Source organism: Solanum verrucosum, unplaced genomic scaffold (genome assembly GCF_900185275.1).
Source record: "Solanum verrucosum unplaced genomic scaffold, falcon-dt-bn FXZP01000285.1, whole genome shotgun sequence".
In the NCBI taxonomy this organism is placed as follows: Eukaryota; Viridiplantae; Streptophyta; class Magnoliopsida; order Solanales; family Solanaceae; genus Solanum; species Solanum verrucosum.
This window is the reverse complement of record NW_026019934.1, coordinates 1147432-1171901: the sequence shown is the minus strand read 5'-3', so window position 1 is coordinate 1171901 and position 24470 is coordinate 1147432. Positions and strand designations below refer to the sequence as shown.

Genomic DNA, 24470 nt, shown 5'->3' with positions numbered 1-24470 from the left:
TTTTGCTTTGATTTTTGTCATTATTATGCTAGCAAATGTCAATATTCCTTTTATCATAAGAAATTTGAGCATTAATTTCTTATTTTTTTAAATTAATTTACATAAGTCATAATTTTTTATGTTTAAACTAATTTTAAAATGCTTATAAGCTCATTGACAAAGAAAAATTTTATTTGACTCTCCAAACATCAACAATTATGGTTCCTCTCGAAGAGAAGTACAGTCGTGAAGCCGATTAATACTCCAAAATTGTGTGGCATTCCACAAATCCACTTCTTTTCACCTGATTTTGTATTCTATGATTCAACTTGCACATAATAATTCATAAGGCACAAAAACATTCATTTATTTATTTTTCTAAGAAGATACACCTAAAAACTTCATCTTTCACTCTCCATTACATTACATTACATTACATACATAAATCTGTATTATGGTGGATATTATTAAGGTTTACAATCAATCATCCTGAGAGAATTTGTTCACTAGCTTTAGTTCAACTCTTTGAAGATGATATTCATCTAACTTGTAATGTTGGTACTTCAGGGTAATTCCGTGTTAACGAGCCTCTCTTGCATTCCATTTTCTTGATCCAAAGAGTTGTGTATTGATTTTGGAATATTATCGCTGTCTTCAGGTTCTTGCAGAAAGGGTCTGAGGGTCAGAAGTAGGCCGAGCAACTCAATGGCGTTGAGAACAAAGAACACCAACTGATCACCTGTATTACAACATCACATCGCCTTTTGTTTAGTTTGTTGGGCTTAACTTTTGTATTCAAGTGCATCAAAGCAGGGAGAGCCATCAGGAATTGATGCTTGTTGTAAGCTACTAAATGTTTTGACACTTGAATTTTAAGTAGTGAGTAAGATCACAAGCTTCAAGTTTGAATCTAATTACTTACCAGGCAGAATATCAGCATCTTGACGCCGTTGTGACCAGGACAATCTGCAGATCATAAAAGTGTGATGATACATAATCTTGCCTATCTATACGTCTAGATTGATAGACAGTAGACCTTAACTTTCGAGTTAAACAAACATCATATACATTTTCAATAGACAAAATCCCCTATTCACTAAAACTGAAAATGGACATCACTACGCCACTCTAGCATTTTCAAATATACCAAGTTAATCTCAGATCCAGGCCAAACATGAAGTACTTACCATTACATTCATTTGCATGACATATATATGGTACTAAGTTTGTTTAATGGTGTCGGCTTGAATAACGCAAACATTGGTGAGAATCCAATGCCCCCAAAACCTAAGGATTCGTCCACTGCTAAGGTGAATATTCATGTACTACCCCTTGTTAGTCCCGAGGGACGGAGGAGGCTAGGTTAGCTGAAAGATGGTTATTGGTTCAAGAACGTAAGGTGTACCTGCCTTTTCAGGGTAAAAAGGGGCTGAGAAAATGCCTCGAGCCAATGATCAAATACCAAACAAGGGCAAATTCAAGTGACAAGCACAGAAATGACCTTGAAGATCAGCAGACGATAAAGAGAAATTAACAACTTACAATGAGCCCCCGGCTGCAGGGCCAATTGTCTTGAAAAGAGACATTGAGGACATCGAAATGCCATTTGCAGCTCCTCTTTGATCCTGGGACTGAAGTTAAACATTTTACTCACACATGAACTTAACTGATCACAATTATTATATGGATCATAAGGAAAAAAAGTGCTTATGGTATAAGGTAGTTACCACAGCTCTATTCTGCATGATTAGTAAGCCAGTTGTAATTGATACCTGATCAAATATAAAAAATAACCACTTAGACCAAACAAACAACTTCGAGATACTAACACTGCAAAAGCCAAACAAAGGTAATTGAACAGATATTCTGGTGCTGAATTAACCTCACTTCTCGCATAAAAGAACTAAGATTAAGTGTTTGCAGCAGTAAGAAAAATACATATATATATATATATATATATATATATTACTCATAATTTTCATGTATAGGAAATAGGAGATATCATGAACCAGAAAATTAAGATACAACTCATTTACATTCAACTAAGAATCTTAGACATTGAGTAACAAAGCATAAAATCTGACATAAACTTGAGAAAAGAGCTGCAAAGATGAATGAAGCAAAATATTATAGGTCATTTCTTTCTCCTCTTCATCATGCACCATTGATTTTTGTGAATCGTACTGCATACACACCAACAGAGGGAGTAAAAACATTTTAAATTCAAAAAAGGGAAAACAAAGGACATTAGCAACTATTCCTGGATATTCACAAAAGCACCACATTGAATTTTTATCAATCAATAACTTCATGAAGCTGAAGAACTCAATGATCTAAGGAAAAGTTCTTACCGAGAGAATATTCTTTAACATAGATGCACAGTTGAGAGCTATGGAGAGGCCAAAACCAGTTAATAAAGCTATATATGGGTAGCTAGCCAACAATGGTATGCTTAAAACCTGAAAGATAAGTAAGTTCAATATAATCTAACAGTGAAAAGGTAACTTTATAGGAAGTGGTAATTATATAAGTGATTTGTCAGTTTAGTCATGGGCATACTGCGCCGATCCGAGAAATCATGACAGGCCCAGTAATCCTTTCCACCAGTGGATAAACAAGCAGCTGAAAGAGTAGCAAACCAAGGCCTGTAGGATCATGCAAAACATTAATAGTATTTTCAGATTAAAAGATGCACAATTTTCCAATAAAGTCTGCCTAAAAAGCTTTAAAAAACACAAGGCAAATTGTTCTGCAGAGAATTGGGCAATGTCTTTATACCTGTGATGGCAAGAACTTGTCCAACATCAGAAGTTGTAAAGCTTAAACCCCCAAGGGTCCTTGGACTAACAGCCCAGAGTGAAAATATCTGAAAAAGCACACGACGGTAAGATATATTGACAAGTTTGTTCAAGCTAAGGATCAATTCTCCAGAAGGTTCCTTGGATTTCCAGTTTTCCCATTAAAATGATTTTTGAAAGAAAGATACATTACCTCCAAATAGGCTATATCGTGGAGCTGGAATACACAGTAGACAATAATAGAAGACACTAAGGGCCAATTCTTCAGAAGGCTTTTTTGAGAACTAGGGGATCTGCGTTCAGAATGGTTTGTGTTCTGAGACACATTTAAACCATTTGATTCATCTGGAGTTCCTTCAACAGCGTCTTGAAAGTTATTTTTATCTTTCTTTATTTTGTTATGTTTGTGAAGTGTTTCCTGCAACATGTTAGAGTAGTCAAACTGCAGAAACTGTTTCAGTTATTAAAATATGGTCTTATGTGTTTTACAGTGAATTAGTTATGTCAAATTCTTTAGTTCATGTTATGGATTAGAACAGGTCATATTCAAGAATTACATACTATGTTCTTAGCTATGGAATATTATCACGAGTTAAGCGACTGAAATGTGAACAGGAAGGATATTTATGGAGGAAAGCCTAGATGGAACTTAAAATGAGAAATAAGTATATATAAGACTAGAAGTCATACCGGAAGCCAACAGGACATTACTGTTGCAGCTAATGCAAAGACTGATATCAAAAGACAAGGTAAAAAATATGGGAATCTGCAAGGTAGAGAACAAACAAATAAACTTCTTAAATAACCAGATAGAACCAGACCAAATTCTTCTCAGTATTGAAAGTTGAGAGTAGTTAAACATACAGAACAGGAAGAATGTCGCTTACCTCCCAAAAAGGGATTCTTTGGAAAATATGCTTGGATATTTTTCTGCAGGCTAGAAACAGCATAAGTGACACAAGAATTGTTAGTCACTAACCTGTACTCATAATAATTAGAAAAACAGTTTTAATAAGTAGAGCTTCTAAATGCTTATGTAAGCTGGTTTTGACACTAAGTAGGACGCCTTTTCAGGTTCAAGTCATGAAACGGTGCGTCGTTTTGATAGCAAGTTTATTATGCAAAAGTTGTCAGTTATCATGGATGAGATGAAAATTGTTCCTGGATACTTTCATCACTATGAGTAAGGGATTGTTTCACCTTGTGTACGTTGCACGAGTGCAATGCTAGAACCTCTTAGGATTTCCTTCGGCACATCTTTCATTTTGGATCATGGGAAGACATTAAGCAAGTGTGCAGTGTATTACTGCAACTTTAACATGCAATAATTTCTAGTCATCGTGACCAAAACTAATTCTTTTACCTAACCACCAAATAGTATATGAATTTTCGTCCAATGCCATATATAAATCAAGTCAGATGAAATAATTCTTTCAAGAGAGATAGTTCTCAGTCATCACTACAGTAAAAGTTATCACCAACAATTCCACTATGGGAAGTACTGTACCTGTGCAAGATAACCTCCAATAGCAGGACCAATCACCAAGCCTATCCCCCATGATGTGCTTACCTAAATAAATAAGATGCTTAAAAACATTTTATGGCATAGGATCTCATAGCTATGTAACAAAGCTGTTAAAAGGAAAAGAGAGACGACAGGAAGGAGAGAAGCAACTCACAGCGGATATCCCCAAAGCGTGGTATTCTTTTCGGCAAATTTCAGAAGCATAAGCCTGGAGATATTGAACAACTAAACAAGTTGAATGCATCCAGTAACAATGCTCATCATACTCTTAATTGTATGAAAAGAAGAGCAAGTACTAAACTAGTTTAAAACAGGCCAGTAAAAACTTATAATGCAAATCACAATGTCAATCCTGAAAAATAAGATGCTTATAGTTGACATAAAATTCCACATAGCAGTAAAGACATACCCGCATTGTGCCTATTATCCCGCACAAACTGCCTATAAGGAACCTTGTAACTATAGCCATCCAATAATTGGTACTAAGGCCAAATAGTGCATTGAATATAAGCCTGCAGTTGATTCCTCATATAAGAAATTAAAAGCAAACTTGAATGAAATTGCGCAACTGGAATCATAGCTGAATTTTTATATTAAAACAAAAATCTTATGCATGCATGAGGACATAGATTAACCAACACTACTAACACTGTAATTGTGCCAATCACAACAACTGGCTTTCGACCATAACGATCAGCAATTATCCCCCAAAGAATAGAGGTCAAAGCTCTTCCCAACATGAAAGAAGAACCTTCAAGAAATGGTAGACGTGTAAGAAGGAAAACACTGAAATTACTCAGAAGCAACAACAGATGGTATACTGACCTAGATATCCGGCATAATAACTAATATCTTCCTCCCTTTCTGCAATGTGAAAATCTCTTACCTGTAAGAGTCAAATGTCAATATTGCCACAACCATAGTGTAGACACTAGCAGATCAAGAATCACACACAAGAAGAATGGAGCTATAATTAAACGACTAAGACACAAGGAAGATGCTTGAGTAGAATATAAATGTTTTAACTTGAGAAGCTCTATGTGCAAGTTATTTCCAGTACTATATGGTGTCACCTATAAATGATGATAAGTTTCTCCAACTCAAACTTCTCTATGTATTAGGCTGGTTATTTGATGTATGACAAGATACTAAAATTGAGTTTGGTAAATTGATAGTTCCAATGAAAGTGGGATTCTCTGGTTTTGTTAACATTAAACTACTACTAAAAAATCTTCGTTTGCAAAGGGAGACAATGCATTGGTGCTTCTCATTACATCACATACTTGTACCTGACCAAATGTTGATCTCTCCACATTTTCGTTCATAGTTTAAGTTTAACCGCGTGTTCTAGTTTGGCATGATACAATTTCTGCTACTGCCCAAAGAGACAACTCTTGATTATGCTTCATTCGTATTTAAGCAGCCCAATGCACTAACCTTTTATCGTAGGCGATCGAAGAAAGTTAAATACACATTAATTAATAATGCAAGCTTTATAGTCACATAATGGATATGTACCATAAAATAGAGGAAAGGGAAGAGAGATGATATCGGCAAAGCTGCAAAAGATTTGAGAAGAGACAAGTATGTTAGTGGAAAATCGTGATCACAGGGTAGACGAATGATATAGAATTACAACTTAACCTCCAAAATTACTTCAAATGACAATGTTTTATGTGATAATGGTGCTGGACAAGTATATATATAATCATAATTAATAATATGTCCATGGGTACGTGTTCATAAGCTTAAAAACAAGGCAACCATATCTACAATTTGCATCATCATCAATTCTCCACTTCTTAAACAAAAATATATATGTTGTTGAATTATCAACTATATGAAATATATACTTATTCAAAATTATTCTGAAAAAAGAAGTAGCTAGGGTCAAAACATATTTACCATTTGTCCTTTATAAATAATTAACTGTGTAGTATGACAAAAGAAGAAGAAAAATATTTCTAAAAAATCCATGATAAAGAAATGTAGCTGCTAGCTACGCGCTCATGATTGTCCAAGTGTATGAAAATTATCATGAGTAGTCGGATCCGAGAGTACGTAAGATAGTATATGTAAATTGAATGTATATAGAAAATTGTAGAGTGGCATACATGCACATAATGTAACGACAGAGATGAAGAGGACAGGTTTAACAGGGATGCCAGTGTTTGATCGTTTTAACTGTTCAACTTTGCAACCTGGACAATCTTCTTCTTCGTATTTCTTCAACAACCCCTCCTCCATTTTCTTCTTCAAACTAAACTTGAGAGAGTCAACAATTAAAAAGATATATTCACTACTGTAAACCTGATATATATGTGTGTGTGGACTGGGGAGGAATTAGTTAGTTAATTATAAATCAGGGGTAGTTGGGAAGGTCCCAATCATAATTAATTACCTCCTTTTCTCTTCAAAATTAAATGAGTTTCCTATCAATCATTTTGTGGCATACACAGTATATATTACTATGTCTCCATCGATGTGTGCATCATATTTATATTATAATAATAATAATAATAATAATGAGAGATATTATTAGATACATATATATAGTACTATAACATGCACTGACCAACAATATTTATTTCTTTTTAAAAATAACATATATTCTTGTCAACATATGTATTATTATGTGACATGTACAAAATAAGTTTTACGATGGTCATATATTTTGTTTCTTCATCAAACAAGTTTAGCATTACGCTTCCTAACTTTTCTTCTTCAAAAAAAGCCAAAATTTCAACTCAATAATATATTCTTCCAATAATTGAATTGTCTCAGGTCTTGTATGGGAGTATCAACAAACCTTACGTCGTTTAGCACATGTTGATTTAGCAAACAAAAAGATTAACAAATATATCTTGATTAAATGTGTCCTAGCTATAATTATGTTATTATATAAAAAAAAAAACGAAAGAACCATTATTCCGAATGAGTGATGTAACATTATTTTTTATATTATAAAGATATGAAACATATCTATCAAGATTTAGCTTTCCTCAATATTTATTATATTTTATTTTTGTATTGAATAAACTCCTTGATAAATCACTCTCTAGCTCTTTCACTCAATATTTTGACATATACATATATATATTTGTGGATGGTGACCCATGATGGCATTACAGTATTTATTAGGTTTGCAGATTGGACATATTTTACAACACAAAAACATGTCCAAACTCCATAGGCAAAAAAGATGGCACTTCATTCATCCATGGTATCACATAATTAAACGACCAAATTCAATGCAAAAAAGTAATATTAATAAGTACTACTATTTATAATTAATGTTTACACAGTTTCCTTAGTTATGATTTCGAACAAATGTGAGATTCATGCTTTGAAGATTCATATATATAGTTAGCCACAGATGATTCATGATAATTTTTTGAACAAAATGTTCCCACGGGACTCCTACCCTAATCAAAGACTAAATGCCTCCAGTAACATCAACTACAATCGAGGATTTCGCCTTTTAAAGCATCAGTTAGATAAGGCGATCGAACCAGGCCGAGTCTGAAATTTTTTGATGCTTCAAGTTCATATTAAGAAAAGAAGAGGCAAAACTTCCTAAAGTTTGAAAGTGGAGACAAAAATATATACTGAAATAGGTTATTTTTTAAAAGTAACATCAAATGGCTAAAAAATGAATACTAGACCAAGAGCCATTTTTGCCTTTTCTCTCACACAATACAATTTGTTAGCCTTTCTTGCACACTATATATCATCCATTCAAGTTGATGAAAAAAGTTATACATCATCCATTCAAGTTGCTAAAAAGTAAATAAACTTTTTTCATCAATTACTTTCAAAATATAAATAATGTTTTTTAATCTCATAATCTTAAATATAAAATAAAAATTATCAAAATAATTTTTAAATCATACTTAAAAAAAGAAGGAAAATAACATAAACAAATTAAAATAAATATGCAGATGGGGAGAAAGTAGTAATGTGGCCACAAGCCTATTACTCCCTTCATTCCTTAGGAAATTATATGCCACCTTTTTAGATTGGACTTGCATTAAAAAAATTAAGTAAATTTATTTTTCTACCCTTATTTAATGTTTTCTTAAGTCAATTTTTCAATAAATGATGAATATGCTAGATTTCAAAACTTAAAATGCATTTGGATGGCTATTTAAATTTTTGAGTTTATTTTCAAAATCAAATTTTATAGAATAGTGAATGGAGAGAGTAATTAATCAATGTATGAAGTACTACTCCACTGAATATGATTACTTCTTAGTTTTTCTAGCTTGGTCAAAATATATATTTATAAGACTAATTAACTACTCTATTAAGAGTATAATAGGAATAATATGATAATTTATGCATTGATTATATAAAATGACAAATCTAACTATTTATAAAAAAAATGTGAAAAGGAAGTATTATTGTGGTGTTTTTTGACGACACAAACACATGATGACAAGATTTTTTAAAAAGAAATGATTAGCAATTTGAATATAGACCACAGCACAGCAGTAGTGAAAAAAAGAACCTCAAGTTGAAATCTGAAGGCGGAGAGAGAGCGAGAGCGAGAGCTGCTTCATGCCTCTCTCTTCATTCCTCCTTCACAAAATTCAAAATCCATACTTAAAACCCTAGGTTTTTTTCAATCAATTTCCCCCAATTTTGTTGGGGGAATTCAATTTTTTTATTGGGGGAAACAAACCTACAAGCATGAGTAGCAGGAGAGAAGAAGAGAGGAACGAGAAGATAATAAGAGGGCTTCTCAAGCTCCCTCCCAATCGCAAATGCATCAACTGCAATAGCTTGGTTTCTTATTCTATTCATTTCTCTATCTTTTCTTTTAATTTTCCACTTTACTTTCATTTTTCATGTTCATCATTTTGTTCTTGTTAAAGTTTAGGGAACCTTTAATTTGTTTGAAAATACAATTGTTAGAATGAGATGGATATGAATAAGGTAAAAATGCAAACTTTTGTATTCCAATGAAAAGGTAGGTAGAGGAGAGGTATTTGAGAGAACCCCTACTTTGTGTTCAAAGATGAGATTTAAGTAATGAATGAAATAGACGTCGATACGGTAGGATAAGTGTGACATTAAGAGAATCTCTACTTTGTCTTAAAAGGACAACTTTTAATACCAGAATGAACTGGACGTGAATAGGGTAGATACAAGTGTTGAATTAAAAGGACCTTAAGTTTTTTTTATCAAAAAGAGGACCTTAAGTTTCTTGGACCGTTAAATTTGTATTAAAAGATGATTTTTTTTATGTATTGGAATGAAATGAACCAGAATAAAGTATAATGTATACGGGATTCATGTAATCAAGTCAAACCCAACAAATTTCAGGATGGGTTGTATGACTGATATATATTTTCCCAGTAGAATGTACTTATGCATCAGTGGTGTTTTGCCTCTTATAATTATTCTCATATTGTTTGCTTCATATTTGCGTTTACATAAAGAAATGAGCACTATAACTTAAAACAAGAAACTGGCACAAATTACACCTTAGGTCATTTTTATCTATCTTTAGAGGTTTTGGCACACTCATTAAGAAAGCCATTTGATAGCAGGAGTTAACACATTCTCTTTCATACTCACTTCATCCTCTTGATGCCATCAAGGAAACTCACATTAGTTATGAGGGGTATTCGACTCTTATCTCTTTCTTAAATGAGTAATCAGTGACTATATGCCTTCTTGAAGTAGTAAGAGTGAAATTGAGAATAAATAATGCCGCCTTGGTATTCTGAAGTGACAAAAAGTTGAAACAAACTTATTGGTTATAGTTACCGGAAAAAGAATCGGAGGAGTAGTTCCTTGAGATGAACAGTAGAAAGCTAATGTCACCAATCTGTTTATCCTCTGTTCACTATTTTAGTCAATAGTTTTGGCTCTCATTTTCATTTTGAATCAATCAATCATTGCATCTATTACGATGTGCAGGGTCCCCAGTATGTGTGCACAAACTTTTGGACCTTTGTCTGCATGACATGCAGCGGAATACAGTAAGTGTACCATTTTGCATGCTCTTTACATCTTTAGTTGCATAATGTGTACGGGAACCTTGTTTGAGAGAGAGAGGGGGGGTGGGGGGGGTCTTGCTCCTCTTTATGTCTATACTGTACAATTTCTATACTTTCAGCGTAGTCCAGAAATAAAGTAGGGAAAGCTGCTGGGGGTATTCAAGAGGGTTTCTTCTGTTCAGAATTGTAAAATTCATTGGCACTTCTATTTTCTAACTACAGCGGAGTAGCTAATTTCAAAATGCATAGTTAATTTTAGCTGCTTCAGGAGTCAATCTGTCTGAAATCTATTGGACTAATGTCCTGAAAAATTAGTTTGGCATTTTGTGATAAGAAAATGCCCATCCTTTTTCTTATTACTTCATAAAAAAGAAAAGGTCCATCCTTGTGTTAATTTTTAACTATCATGTGAGGGTGCAACAGGTTAGTGATGTTCATCTAAATTCATTGTCTAAGCATTGTCCAAATAAAAACAGTGGTAAAGTAAAATTTTAAGTTCCTCTCGTGTCTGCTTGTGATGTTTTTTCTATTATGTTTGTAAACTTGAGTACCTGTACATCAGGATGTGAAAGTTAAAATGTTTCATCTTACCATTGCAGTCGTGAGTTTACTCACCGTGTGAAGTCAGTTTCCATGTCTAAGTTTACTTCCCAAGAAGTGGAAGCTCTTCAACAGGGTGGTAATCAGGTGAAAATATTGTATTCTTTACCGATAAAAAAATCAGGTAAAATAATTGCTGGTTCTTCTTCACTTTGAAGTTAAGATTCTCTTGTCCTGTACTTACTTTTTCAGCGGGCCAGAGAGATATATTTAAAAAGTTGGGACCCACAAAGTCAGTGGCTTCCTAATAACAGGTACAAGATTAGCAAGTTACTGTTAGTAGATTATTAGGTTCCTGTAAATTTACAACCTCAAGATACAAAATCCTAACTTTCTTTTCTCATCAGCAATGTTGATAAAGTGAGGGAATTTATAAAGACCGTCTATGTTGATAAAAAATATGCTGGGGCGCAGTCCTCTGATAGACCTCCTAGAGATACCCAGGTACTATATCTGGAGTAATATTTTGTCTATGCAGTACTTTAGACTAGAACATTTCTTGAAACTTCTAGCTATGATTTAGTCATAATATTCAAATCAACACTGGGTCCAGACTAATGTGTTCAATATCCATTGAGTTGTCAGAACTTGAGAAACCACGACGATGATATGAGGAGAGCAAGTTCTTATCATTCCTATTCTCAAAGTCCACCATATGACTTTCAGTATGAAGAACGGCGTTATGGGAAAAATGCACCAGCACTCTCTAGAAAGCCAGGATCAGATCGGGGACTTTACGAAGGAAAGGTGTCGAGTTTCTTGAGTCCTAGTCGTTTAAGTGATCATATGTATGATGATAGGTTTGGTAATGAAGGATCTAATCCCAGAGCTTCAGACTACTCTGTGTCTAGTGGAGGTGATCCATTCAGGTCTGTAGCACAGAGTCCCAACTTTCAGAGAGGCATCGGAAGTCCCTTAAGTGACACCTCAAGGGATATTTCATATGAAGATGTACGGCATGCCAAGAAAGATGCTGGAAGAATATTACGAGCACAGGTCATTTAATTATTACTTATTTACCTATGTTAAACTTCAAATTACTTTGTTATTCATTGGTGGAGCATATTCAGCTCTGGATTAGGGGTGTTCTTATTAATCAGAATATGCTGTTAAGTTATCTTTTTCTCCTCTTTCTGGTTGAGTTCCTGGTTAGAGTGTTCTTACTAATGAAAATATGCTATTAAGGAATTTATTCTTCTCTTTCTGGTTTAGTCCTTACATGTCATAAATGGGCATGATAATATGACTCTCCAAGCTAAACAAGAAGGGCCCCTCATTGTCCATGAACAACCAATGAACCTTGGCAAAGCATGTGGGCAGAATGTAGAGAGTTTTAACATTTTTATCTCAACATATTATAATAGATTGATTTCTAAGTGGAGGTGCCAAAGGTCACACAAGAAAATAGCCATTTTCATAAAAATAAAAGAAAGAAGGAAATGTGATGGCTTGACACTTGACAGTCATCTGCTTATGAGTTGAAAAGTGACAATCTTACAGAAGCTTTTAGCGAGGTGGGATAGTTAAGACTTACTATACATATCTTTTGGGTTTACTATATTTTTTTTTTTCAAAAGGGGTTTTGTTCTCGATTATGATACATATTGAAGATAAATCATTGAGCATGTTTAAATTCATGATCGATGAAATGTAATTTGGATATTATGATCATGCAAGTGGAACTCAGATTTCTTTCTATTTGACTTATAGAAAAAGGCTACTTGTTCTTTTCACTGCAGCATTTCCTTGTGAAACTGACATGATGGTATTTGTTAAATCAGAGAACTGCATCTTCTGGAAGTTTTGAATCCTTTGACAGCAATTCCTTGTCATTCAAGTCTGTAAATTCTGTTGGTTTAGCGGATGTTACTTCAGAATCAAAGCAATCAATAGACACTCACTCTAGTAAATTGTCAACTTTCCCCTCTTTGCCACGATCAGTGGGACCCGGAAATCCAGATGGCCCTGATCTGTTCAATGCTCCCTCAGTTGCTCAAAACGCTCCACCTACAATTTCAACAAAGTCTCATTTGCCAGTGTCATCACCAAATGGCTCCATAGATTTATTTCAGCCATCTATTTCTACTGGTCCAATTGGTAATTCACATCAACCATCGCTTACTCTCCCACCTTCATCTTTGGACTTTTTCTCGGAGGTGCCAAACTTGCCTTCAGCTGCAAGTGCTGATGAAAAACCATCATGTGAAGTCACTTCCAAAAATGAAGGATGGGCAACATTTGATATGCAGCGGCACGCAGCAACAACAGGCATCGAACAGTTCACCCTGGCACCGACACCTGCTTATGGCCATACTTCTTTTGACTTTTTACCTGAAAAGACACAGCAGCAATCGGTCACTGAGAAGTCATTGGATGTGGATCCAGAGAGAAATGATGGATGGGCAACATTTGATGTGCCTCAGCACGTGACACTCCCTGGAAGTAATAACTTTACCTCCAACAAGATTCAATTAAAGGGTGATTCTCAACCGAATTCGGACCCAACTTTCTCTGTCATGCAATGGCCATCACCAATAGAATCTGCTCCTCATGGACCAGCCGTTAGAGACTCCACTGCTTGTGCATTAAATTTATCAATGCCTGCTCCATTTCATGGAGGTGTGCAGAATGTTGAAGCAACTCCAAGTGAAAGAAGTACTGACGTAAGTGTACTCTTATTGAGTTTGGGAAGTGGCATAAGCAATTTATGAGTTGAAAATCATCTCTTGACAACTTCTGCTTAATTTATTATCATTTTTATGTGAAACCCTTTAATTTATGAGGTCGGATAATATTTACTCGTCTTTGGCAGTTGTGGAGTGCCTTTGATGTTTCTAATGACCACTTAGCTCTCAACAGTTTGCCTAATAGTAAGGAACAAGTTGTAATGAACCATGATCTAGTTGATGATCAGTACATGGGCTTAAGAGGAGTAGAGGTAATTATCTTCCTAGCATGGTTAAAATTTATGAGTTTGCTTCTTCCCTTTGCTTTTAAAGACTTCTATTCTGCAGAATGTAGCAACAGGTCAAAGTCAAAGAGCTGTGCTGGATAGTGGATATCCTATTACTAGTTTTCCATCATATGTCAGTGCCTCGTCCTCTGGATTGTCCACTCTTCCTGTAGCGGTCAGTTAATTTACTCACCTGTGCTTGGCCACTCTTTTAAACATCTAGATATCAGTATGCTGTTTCCTGCTTCTTAGACATAAGGTTCTTATTAACAGACAGGAGTGCATTCACATGCAAATGAGCAGAAGTCCAACAACCCATTTGATCTTCCTTACGATGCTGACATGGAATGCAGCAATATGGTAAATCACATTTTTCATTATATTGTTTTCTGAAAAATATAGTGTGAGAATTTGACATTTTGTTTTTGGTTATCCGAGTTCATCTACGTCAAGAAAAATCTCCCTTGACAGCACTCCCCTCCAAGAAAAAAAAAGAACTTTTAGGGGTCAATTGCTTCCTTTAAATACTAAAGGAGGCTTCTTATGTTGATCTGCAAATGATCTATCTGATATTTACACTAGGAATTTAGGCCAAATTTCAGGCCACATTGTAAAGAAAATAGGCCTTAGGTGGTCCTAATTCAATCCCAAAGTCTAGCTCTTGAGGTAAGGATTGTCCAAAAACATGAAAGGAGACAACAACCCTTACTCAACTAATGTGGGACTCTACAACCCCCCCTCTTTCCGAGCCTGCCTCTGATGCCATGTGATGAAGTAGACATTGAGCCTAATTCAAGCCCAAAATTAGCTCATGAGGAAACCAATGTAAGAAGACAATAACCCCGTACCATCAAGCAAAGTGGGACTGTAACACACATGAATGCCTTCTAAAACTTGATTTCCTAAAAAAAAATGTTGCTTTGCTGCATTCTAATGTGAGAATGATTTATTTCAGCCACAGTACTGGGACATGAGCTCATTACAGGCTGCATTGCCAAGTGATGGGATGTCATCTTCCTTTGTTGGTGGTGTGACCGAATCTTGGTTTCTTCAGAACCCAGCAACAACTTATGTTCCTGCTGGACAGCATGGTATGTGATGTTTACTTTTTCAAGAAGTCTTATCTTCTGTCAAACTTTCAGCCTCTCAAAATATGTCCTCTCTCTGTAGGGACATTATTTGTTTCCTCACAACCAGCTGGCAATCAAATATCGTGAGTCATTCTACTTTTTCCATTTTCGTTGTAAACAATATGCAAATTTTTTTTAGTAAAATCTTATTTCATCAGCAATATTAGCTCTCTACTTGCTAGACTATAACATAATGCCCAGGTCCTCTACTATGAAGATGCTTGAACATATTTGACACTTTGACAGACTTTCCACTTAATTTATATTTTGTTCTTGTGTGGTTATTTGGGAGATGGTATCTGCTGTCTGGTGGGAATTTTGTGTGTCCACAAGAATGCTGGTGCTGTTGAATTGCTTATGATAATACGTACAAAAGTACAGTTAACATACAAGAAGTAGATGGGGATTGTTAGATGCCGAGTTAATCTAGTGACAGTTCGTGTTTTCACCAGATTTGTTGTGGTAGATCAGTGTCTGGCTGCTGAATCTAATTGCAGGGACATATATAGTGGTTAAAATGATTATGAAGGTCTTAGAGCTGATACTGATTCTGTTAAGAAGAAATCTTTCTTTGTTCCTTCTTTTTGGAGATTTCGAAATCTTTTTCGAAGTTCGAGGGGAATTAGACTAGGTGTTCCCTTGTATCCTTTAGAATCTCGTGTTGGATTAAGGGACTACATATAGTTATGGATAGGATGATGGAAGGAGAATTTGAGGGGCTTGAGATAAATGGTGATGGAACAAGAAGTACGACTGTATCCTCACTTTTTGTAAGGTTTTCTATCTTTTAGGTATACCTTGTATGGTAGGGGTTTGCCCTCTTTTTATGTAATTTATTTCTTTATTAAATAAAAAAGAACTTCAGCATCTATCTGATGCAGTAGTATGGTTTGAAGCAGTCTCAGGATTACATATACTTTTTTTGAGAATTGGTAAACATTGTATTCTTCAGCATTTGGGGACCTTTAAAAAATCAGAAAAGAACAAAAAGCATAATACTTACAAGGATCCTAAGAATTCAAAAAGTTGATCTGAATCCTCTAATCCTATCTCTTTACAATTCAAAAATTACATATACTGAATTGGCTCACACTTGATGGGGGTTTTGAATTATAAGGTTGCGCACCTTCAAGGCGGCACTTCTGGAATCGTGGGGATTTTCTCAAGAGGAGTCTATTTATGGAAGGGTAATATCTACGAAATATGGATTAGTAGATAATTAATTGTTCTAAGGTGGGGCAGATTGCCATTTTCAAAATATGGTTGTAGGGTGGAGTAAATCTTATAGAGTGAGTTTGTAGAAGGGGGAATACATATGGGAATAGAAGATTTGAAGATGCACTAGATATAATGTGGGTTTGTGCTACTAGAATACAATTCTATAGAGGTGTATATTTTGGGGGAACATCCTTGGAGAACACATATCTGCAAGTGTGTAGTCTTTATCCACGGCACCAATCACTTGAAGCTGGATGATTGGGGCATCATGTGGGGTTCACTTGAAATGGGATGACTGAGTGATCATGTGAGATACAAATTTTAGGAAGACCATCCCGCATTGGTGTTTTCCTTGGGAGAAAGAGGTGATGAGTTTATATGGAGGGAGTGGGGTTGAAATCTCTCACAGAAAATTGTATTACATGGAGTGGGCAGAACTGGTAATAAGACGGAGGTGCTTAAGAAAGCCTGGAAGATTTTGTTGTTGAAACGTGTATTTGTGTGTGTGTTTTGTGGCTAAGGCTGGGCACCAGACTGGAATGGGACCACAGGACCAGAACGGGACGGTTTGACCGGGTTGTTGACCGGTATCGGGATGAACCGGACCGGAATTACCGGGATGGAGGCTCGGTTCCGTCCCGTCCCACTATATACCGAGATAGAACCGAGACGGATCGGAAGGGAACGAGATGGGATAAACGGGACGTCACATATAGCTATTTCAAAAAATAATTATTTTTTTTGAGTTATTTTGAATTACGAAAATATGAATGTTTTAAATTTTTTCTAAGTTTATAGTATTTAGGTTTTAAAACATCTTGAAGAGTTTGCTTTCTGTGTAGTGCAGTTTTGGATGTATCCATTATCTTATAAAGATTCTAGTGTTCACTAGATTGTTCCTTGTGCAGGAATGTGCCGACACATGGGCAAGTTGCTCCTATTAGCGGAAATCCATTTGCATAGGATTGTATTCAACTAGTTGTTGGATCAGCTAGGTCATTGTTTCAACTTTTAGATTCCTATGTATTTCATGTATTGGCCATGTTTGTATTGTTAAAAAAGTATCGAGACAACTAGGCAGAAATTACCAAATTTCAAACGCTTGTGTTTAGGCAATGCCTTTTCTTGTTGAGGCCTACAGTGTGTTCTGATACTATTGTTGATGTGATCTGGCTGAAATGTTTTGAGAATGTCCTTGTTGGCTACTTTGGCTGCAAATGACGACGCCTTATTAATTTTCTTGTCAGCTCCCTTCGTAGTTTTATCGATATATACAAACTTATAAACAAGTAGAATGCTCTGAAATTTTAAAAATTTTATCGGGGATGACTATTCACTTGAAGAATTTAGGACATTGAATGAAACTTTAGACAAAAACCACAGGCTAAAAGTGAAGCTTCATTTTAAACATTAGCAAACCAAACTTCAAAATCGTGAATATGAAGCAGCTAAACTTGCAATTTTTTTTCTTTAATGAATTATGTCTTAAATAGCTATCGAAAAGCAAGCACATTAGGTAGTGATACTAGGTGGAACTACAACCATTAGATTGATTTTCTATCTTGATAGTACAATTATTATATTACAAGTCAAGCAACTTTTCCTAGGAATACCATTTTTTAATTATTAAAATTATTTGCTGTGTAATTTTCTACTTTATTTCTAAAAAACAATAATATTAATATCCGAAAACCGATGGAATGAATAATAAGAATCAGTATGTGATACAAATAATATATGGTATGATGAAAATAAGAATGTGATAATTAAAATTGGGAGGTTAGAAATAAGGTATATGAACTAATAATGAGAAACTTGTATGTATCTATTTGACTATGTTAATGTAATGTAAAATACAATTAAAACTAAAAACATGATATTATCCAAAAAGTAGTTAAGAATCTTCAACTAGATGTCCCTATAACCATCGGTTTTCATTTTTTTTGTCAACCATTTTTCTATACCATCCAGTTACTTGCTGAAAGATCGGAGCTTTCTTGATGCAAACATATGATTGGTTTTATTTTTCTTCACATATATATAATAAAATATGTCACTATTATCCAAATTTCCTACAATTTCTGCATCACAATAATTGTCTTCTTCTTGCTTATGGGTTTTCTTCTCTCTTTCAAATCTCAACTCTATTGGTAATGCATTGTTTTTTCTACCACTTCTTATTCGAGTTTTAATTTCAACCAATATATCTAAAAAGGTGATTTTGACATTTTTAACTCGGATAATGATATTCAATGTTTTGTTGTTTATTCCTCTCCTTCATTTTGATTGTCTAGCACAATTAATAAGAAGCTAAGGTACGAGATTTTTTTATTTGAGTAGCGTGATTTAAACATATTTTCGTTGAATTTTATTTTAAAAAGAAAAATTCTTGAAAGAGGAAATAACTTTTATGTGTTCTCATCAAAACCTCAATGTGTATTACTTGAATTTTCAAATAGTTTTTGAATCTCAGTTTGTATATTGCAGTTTTACTATCATAGGTGAGTGCACACGAAAGTATAGTTGATAATATATCTATGTATGTATGTTGATTGAAATTGCAAAACTTGTGATTATTCCTTTTCTTTTTATGTTCGCATTCTCCATGTGTGTGCTATTTTAATCGATCATAAAGCATTTAACAACATGATTTATTTTCTTGTCATAACGAAAAATGGTTCGATCTTGGTGATGTAAAAGCAATATTTTTTAAATTCCTTTGACAAAGAGTAAGATTTATTTATTGACCTATTATTTAAGTAGGTTGTTTATTCATTTGAGAGATATAACTTTGCTCTGTTTGCTCTTCTTAGTCGATAAAGTAAAGTGAAATTAATAAGTTTGTTTATTTAGATTGACAATGTTAAAATAAGAAAGACTTGCTCTATATTCAAAATTTTGTAACATAACTGAAAACATGCTATATTTTCTTTTCTTTATTAGTTGATGCTTTTGGTACATTAATTATCGCAGCATGACAATGTCTAATTTTATTGATGTAAAAGCAAATGAGAAAATTATCGTAGATGAAAATAGTTACGAATTAAAGTCACCATCGAGCATAAACTTTTAACAATGTTGATATTATAATGGACACTCTTTTTATGTTTTGCATGTGATTCAACTAAATATAGTATTTTAAACACTGATACAATGTAAGATATTCTAATAGCATTTAGCTTCAGTTTTGCCAACAGTGCATTGAAATTTATATCTTTACTTATTATGCTCTATCAAAAGATATATAGTATATCTCATGTCTTGCTATTTATTTATTTTTAATGTTCAAACTGACGCACAATTTAGCTTCTTTCTTGATTTATTACTTGTACAAAAATTATGTAAACTAAAACATTGCCGTCATTTTTCATTTTAATCATTTTTAGACAGTTACCCTAACCTTTTTTAGTGTACGTATTTTAAGTGGTCATAACTGTTTTATTCTCTTTTTATTAAAATAATTTTATCTATATAGTTACTATTATTGTGCTACCTTTAATAGTTACTATTATTGTGCAGTACTTTAATTTGTTGATATGCTTAATTCCGTCTTTTCTCTCTATATCAAGACTAGGTAAATATGTCATCAAAAAAGTCGCAAGGAGTTGAATTCTCTCTCTCATCTGCAGAGCAGCAAGCTAAGGTTCCCACTCTATTATTTTTTTTAATTTAATTTCTATATTCGAGATCATTTACATTACATTTAGCATCTATTTTTCACGTATATATATATATTATTATATGCCTCATTTCATTATAATTAAGGAGCTAGAATTTGATGTAGAGAGCCTCACAATCATGTGCGATAAATATTTTATTTAATGTGTAAAAAGTTCTCCATGAAATTAAAAGGATTTATTTTTAAGTAGTAAGATAAGAATATGATATAGTAATAAAGAATAGAAAAAAAGAATATAAATTGCTTTTGTAGGTTGATGTGTTCAAATGTAATAGTAATTCATTTGTTTGTGATTCAGATGAATGAGGTTAGAAAATTAATTGGTCCTGCTCTTAACAAATTTCCAGCAATGTGTTCGGATGCATCAATTCTAAGATTTCTGAGAGCACGAAATTGGCATACAAAAAGGTCAGCCAAAATGCTCAAAGAAGCATTAATATGGAGACTAGAAAACAAACCAAACATGATCCGTTGGGTACGTACTGATGTAAGCTTGTTTGTTTCATATCAATACAATAATGAAGATATATAGTTCACTCAATAATTATTCATTTATGTCATCATATTAAATAATAATAATATATAGTTTGTGTCTAATTAGGATGATATTGCTCAACAAGCAGAACCTGGAAAAGTTTACAAAGCCAATTATTTTGACAAATATGGAAGGACTGTGCTTGTCATGAAGCCTGGAATACCGGTAGGAAATAATAATTATCAAAATTTTCTTATATCAATTTTGTAATTGTAATTAATGTTTAGTTGATATATATCTCCTACGTACACTTCAGAATCCTTACTCAGTAGAGATGCAAATGAGATATCTAGTTTATTGCATGGAGAATTCCATATTGGATCTAAAATCTGGTCAAGAGCAAATGGTTTGGTTGATCGACTTTGAAGGATGGAACATGTCTAGCATATCAGTAAAAGTGACTAGGGAAACAGCGCGTATTCTGCAAGATTGTTATCCAGAGAGGCTAGGTCTTGCAATCCTTTATAATCCACCAAAAGTTTTTGAGTCCTTCTGGATTGTAAGTCTAATAATATATATAGTAAATTTATTTTTTCATTGTTGCACATCATGAATTATGTTTTTGTTTTTTTTGTAGTTGGTAAAACCATTCCTTGAGAAGAGGACATACAAGAAAGTGAAGTTTGTGTATCCAAATGATCAAAAAGTAATGGAAGATTTGTTTGATATGGACAAGCTTGAATCATGTTTTGGAGGAAAATGCACACAATGTTTTGATTATGTCACTTACTCTAATCGCATGAGAGAGGGAGATAAGATGATGACTGATTTTGTTATTTCTGGTGCTCCTTTACCCTCTGACCAATACTTGACAACATTAGACAATGGTTTCGAATTGTCTGAGGATGGTATATCCTCTACTGATGAAACAACATCGAATTTGGAAAGTTCAGATGAGACTGAAGATTTACAGATGAATTATAATGACGAAATCAAAGTTGATCCAAATGCTTCAAAACAGATAAAACAAAGCGAGTAAACATGACAAGCAATTATCTCTCTCTTTTTTCTTTATTCTTTTTGCTTAGTTGTAGATTGTTACTCTATAACATTATGTAATTATATCACAACTAACAACTTCATAGATTGATTATCTATTATTCAAACATGTTTAATAAATAGTTGTAATTATTGTACAGAGAGATCGATTAATATAATATTTAATCTCATTTTTCTTTTTATTTTCATCTTCTTTTATTTTTTCTTTCTATGAAACAAAATGTTGAATTAACAAACTATATATAAATGAACAATCATATTATCTAAGGATATTCATGAGATGATGTAATTTCCCTCCTAAAATATGCAAAACGCATAGTTGAAATATGATTTAAATGTGCTCTAAGTTAATTGGGGTTAGCAGAATACCCTCATCCATTCTTACTAAGAAATTGAAAGAAGCCTCAAAAACAGAAGAAAGGGTGGAAAGAGATGTAGAAATGGAAACTGCTTCCAAAAGGAAGGGACCAAACAGGAACAAGAGGAGTGGATCCTTATCCTTCTCCTTCCCTTTTTTCGGAAGAAGGGTGGGATCCGAATAAAATCGATGAAACGGAAGAAATTTGAGTGCACCGCATAAAACATTCTCCTAGAGAAGTTGTTAATACGAATAAGAGAAACTTTGTTATAGCCATTTTTGTACCGTCAATATACTCTACGGATAGAGGAATACATAGTTGAACATAGTAAATAAGAAATTGAAAGATTTCGTTAAAATTGTTCGTTGGAAATTTCTCGTGAAAGGACCTACGCTTTGCACCTGAAGGAGATTCTCTAGTTAGGTACAGTGCAAACCTTTCATTTTGGTGGGTTGAAAGAGCCATAAAGGACTATAATCTCTTTCTTGAAAGAGCGTAAATTCTTCCTTTTCTTATTCCAATTTTCCACTCTTTTTGTGAGGCATGACGCCTTGGCAGGCTTTGACCCGCTTTCCTTCGCTCATCAGAGAGTGGATTCTTTATTATTGACTTTTCACGGTTGATCGCACCTCGCACTTAAAGGAGTCGATCCTTGTGAGGAGGATGACTCTTCTCTTGCTAAAAGTGTTTACTCATGGTCTATCGTGCAGTTGATGGTATCATTCTGAGATGATGTGTGCTTAAATCGCATATTAAAAACAATTTTTTTATAAATAGCATTTCAGAATTAAACACAATCGTTTAATCAATTGTCAACACAAATACGATTGATAAATATGCGATTCATATGTCAGCTTTCACAAATGTTATTTACAAAGGCACGTATATAATTTATAAATAGTTACTATTGTATTTCGTCTTTTGAAAGTCAACAAAAAAATTGTTTTAAGGTTTATTAAGAATATTTATTTGACATAGTTTATTTTCTTAATTCTAATTTCAAATGGCAAAAAACATATCTTTTTCTATTCTTTAATTTTTGGAGCAAAACAATTACTAATATTTGCATTCTTGTGTATCGACATCTTGATAACATGAATCAAGAGATTCTTTGTGCATAGATGAACCTTTTTTCTTCTTTCTTTTTCTCATTTTAATTGGTATTGGTATTTTATTATTATTATTACTATTAATAATAAGTAGCTAAACTACAAGATGCAGAGTCATATTGTAATTGTCCTGCTATTGACAAACAAATCTAACGAGTGATGATCATCCTCCATTATTATATCAAATCCCAGTTTTTGCTGTTGGATTTTCATCCCTATTAGCGAGTTCTATGACCCATTAATCCTCTAAACAGTTGATGGGTTTTTGTGGACTATCAAAATTGATCTCTATTTCAATCCTGGTATGCATTTTCTTTTCTTAATTCTCTTTGTCGATTCTTGTAATTTTAATATGAAAATCTTTTCTGATTTTTTCAATTTATATTTTTCATAGGAATTCTGCATTTGTGTTTGAATTGATTTGTCAAGTTGGGATTTTTATTCTTTGTCTTGATCTAAAGGGAATTGATACTAGTTTATAAATTTTTGACAAGAACTAGGTGGGTACAGTGAAGAAAAATTAGATCCCATTTGTTAGTGGATGAATGAATAGATGTTCAAGTTGGTTTCATTCATATTTAGGATATGGGTAGTTAATATTCTTTTTTTTCTTATTTGGTTGTGCATTTGTCAAAGCGACGAGTGAATTGCTTATTCTTCAAGAATAAGTTCTACTATTTGATTTCTTGAAGAATTTTTCTTAGCAGTTGTGGAGATAGTGGGAGAAAAAAGGATTGTTACTTGTTACATATATAAACAATCTACTTTTTGGCATGTAAAACTTACTCCTTAGGTGTTCCTATGGAAAATAATATCGAGACAAAGTTGTATTTTTTTTAACCTCCCCTTAGTTTCCTCTCTTTTACGCTTCCTCAGTTTGGCATGTATGCAAGTTTCATATACGGGATAGGCAATTTGGCTTCTTACTAATCCTTGTTGAACGTAGGAATGGAAAGGACTATTCCACAGTATTTGAATTCAAGGGACTTGCATATTTTGTTTGATTTGTGACCATTCATTGTATTACTTGAGCACTTGTAATTGAAAAACTTCTTTTTTAGCCAATGGTCTATCAGAAACAACCTTCCTACCCCACAAAGTTATGGGTAAGACTTGCATACATCATTTCCCTTTCAGACTCTAATTGTGGAATTATGTTGTTGGGTGTAAGGGCTATCACTGGAAATGAAACTCTATCTTGATCACTTTCTTTCGGAGCCTAAATCTGTATTTTCAGCTGCTAGTGAAATTGTTGCTTGACACTGTCTACACCTAAAGTGCCAATGAGTGATTGTCTATTGTCACCAAATTTACCATATTTTCAACACACAACATTTCAACAAGTATTAGATTTTATAACGAGTTTATTGCAAAGAACCTTATATTTGTTGAAATGTTGAACCCTTTGACGTTTAAATTTTGGATCAAAGGACATTCAGCTGCATATTTTCCTCCATTATAGCTTGGTCATCAATTCATTGAGTTTGCATTATTTTACTTTACCCTACATGTATCATTGATATAAAAGTAGTTGTCATATTCTGAACCAGCAAACAGAGACACGTGCAACCCACCCAA

The 24470-nt window shown here is 33.8% G+C and overlaps 3 protein-coding genes across 5 annotated transcripts; 2 read left to right on the top strand and 1 right to left on the bottom strand.

The window, feature by feature from the left end:
* Positions 1–490: 490 nt before the first annotated feature.
* Positions 491–6555, bottom strand: LOC125834859 (protein ZINC INDUCED FACILITATOR 1-like). The gene is made up of 17 exons (XM_049514017.1): positions 6417–6555; positions 5821–5861; positions 5128–5188; positions 4951–5053; positions 4712–4814; positions 4457–4510; positions 4285–4347; positions 3665–3714; positions 3468–3543; positions 2971–3195; positions 2758–2845; positions 2539–2624; positions 2331–2438; positions 1707–1751; positions 1522–1610; positions 902–945; positions 491–718 (listed from the first exon to the last, which is right to left on the bottom strand). The coding sequence occupies exons 1-17, from the start codon at positions 6547–6549 to the stop codon at positions 543–545; spliced, it is 1545 nt and encodes a 514-aa protein (XP_049369974.1). The 5' UTR covers positions 6550–6555; the 3' UTR covers positions 491–542.
* Positions 6556–8789: 2234 nt separating this feature from the next.
* On the top strand, positions 8790–17349 carry LOC125834811 (probable ADP-ribosylation factor GTPase-activating protein AGD14). Of its 3 annotated transcripts, none has more exons than XM_049513963.1 (13): positions 8790–9090; positions 10231–10292; positions 10910–10997; positions 11103–11164; positions 11258–11354; positions 11496–11906; positions 12692–13573; positions 13723–13848; positions 13925–14038; positions 14137–14223; positions 14819–14954; positions 15034–15076; positions 17120–17349. In XM_049513963.1, the coding sequence occupies exons 1-13, from the start codon at positions 8995–8997 to the stop codon at positions 17172–17174; spliced, it is 2259 nt and encodes a 752-aa protein (XP_049369920.1). In that variant the 5' UTR covers positions 8790–8994; the 3' UTR covers positions 17175–17349. The 3 variants fall into 3 exon arrangements, with proteins under 3 accessions (XP_049369920.1, XP_049369925.1, XP_049369930.1); XM_049513968.1 differs by having other exon boundaries at positions 8831–9090; positions 14825–14954; XM_049513973.1 differs by lacking the exons at positions 8790–9090; positions 10231–10292 and adding an exon at positions 10604–10788.
* A 2839-nt stretch (positions 17350–20188) lies between these two features.
* On the top strand, positions 20189–21404 carry LOC125834037 (uncharacterized). Its single transcript, XM_049513218.1, has 4 exons — positions 20189–20365; positions 20492–20590; positions 20682–20924; positions 21003–21404. The coding sequence occupies exons 1-4, from the start codon at positions 20189–20191 to the stop codon at positions 21402–21404; spliced, it is 921 nt and encodes a 306-aa protein (XP_049369175.1).
* The last annotated feature ends 3066 nt before the right edge of the window (positions 21405–24470 follow it).

Excerpts from the sequence above, each read along its gene's own strand:
- LOC125834859 (XM_049514017.1), bottom strand. The coding sequence starts at position 6,549 with ATGGAGGAGGGGTTGTTGAAGAAATACGAAGAAGAAGATTGTCCAGGT. Across the intron at positions 4,348-4,456 it reads ACGCTTTGGGGATATCCGCT|GTAAGCACATCATGGGGGAT; the intron begins GTGAGTTGCTTC and ends TTATTTATTTAG. Across the intron at positions 946-1,521 it reads CCTGCAGCCGGGGGCTCATT|ATTGTCCTGGTCACAACGGC; the intron begins GTAAGTTGTTAA and ends TATGATCTGCAG.
- LOC125834037 (XM_049513218.1), top strand. The coding sequence starts at position 20,189 with ATGAATGAGGTTAGAAAATTAATTGGTCCTGCTCTTAACAAATTTCCA. Across the intron at positions 20,591-20,681 it reads TCATGAAGCCTGGAATACCG|AATCCTTACTCAGTAGAGAT; the intron begins GTAGGAAATAAT and ends CGTACACTTCAG. Across the intron at positions 20,925-21,002 it reads TTTTTGAGTCCTTCTGGATT|TTGGTAAAACCATTCCTTGA; the intron begins GTAAGTCTAATA and ends TTTTTTTTGTAG.
- LOC125834811 (XM_049513963.1), top strand. The coding sequence starts at position 8,995 with ATGAGTAGCAGGAGAGAAGAAGAGAGGAACGAGAAGATAATAAGAGGG. Across the intron at positions 10,293-10,909 it reads ATGACATGCAGCGGAATACA|TCGTGAGTTTACTCACCGTG; the intron begins GTAAGTGTACCA and ends TTACCATTGCAG. Across the intron at positions 10,998-11,102 it reads TTCAACAGGGTGGTAATCAG|CGGGCCAGAGAGATATATTT; the intron begins GTGAAAATATTG and ends TTACTTTTTCAG.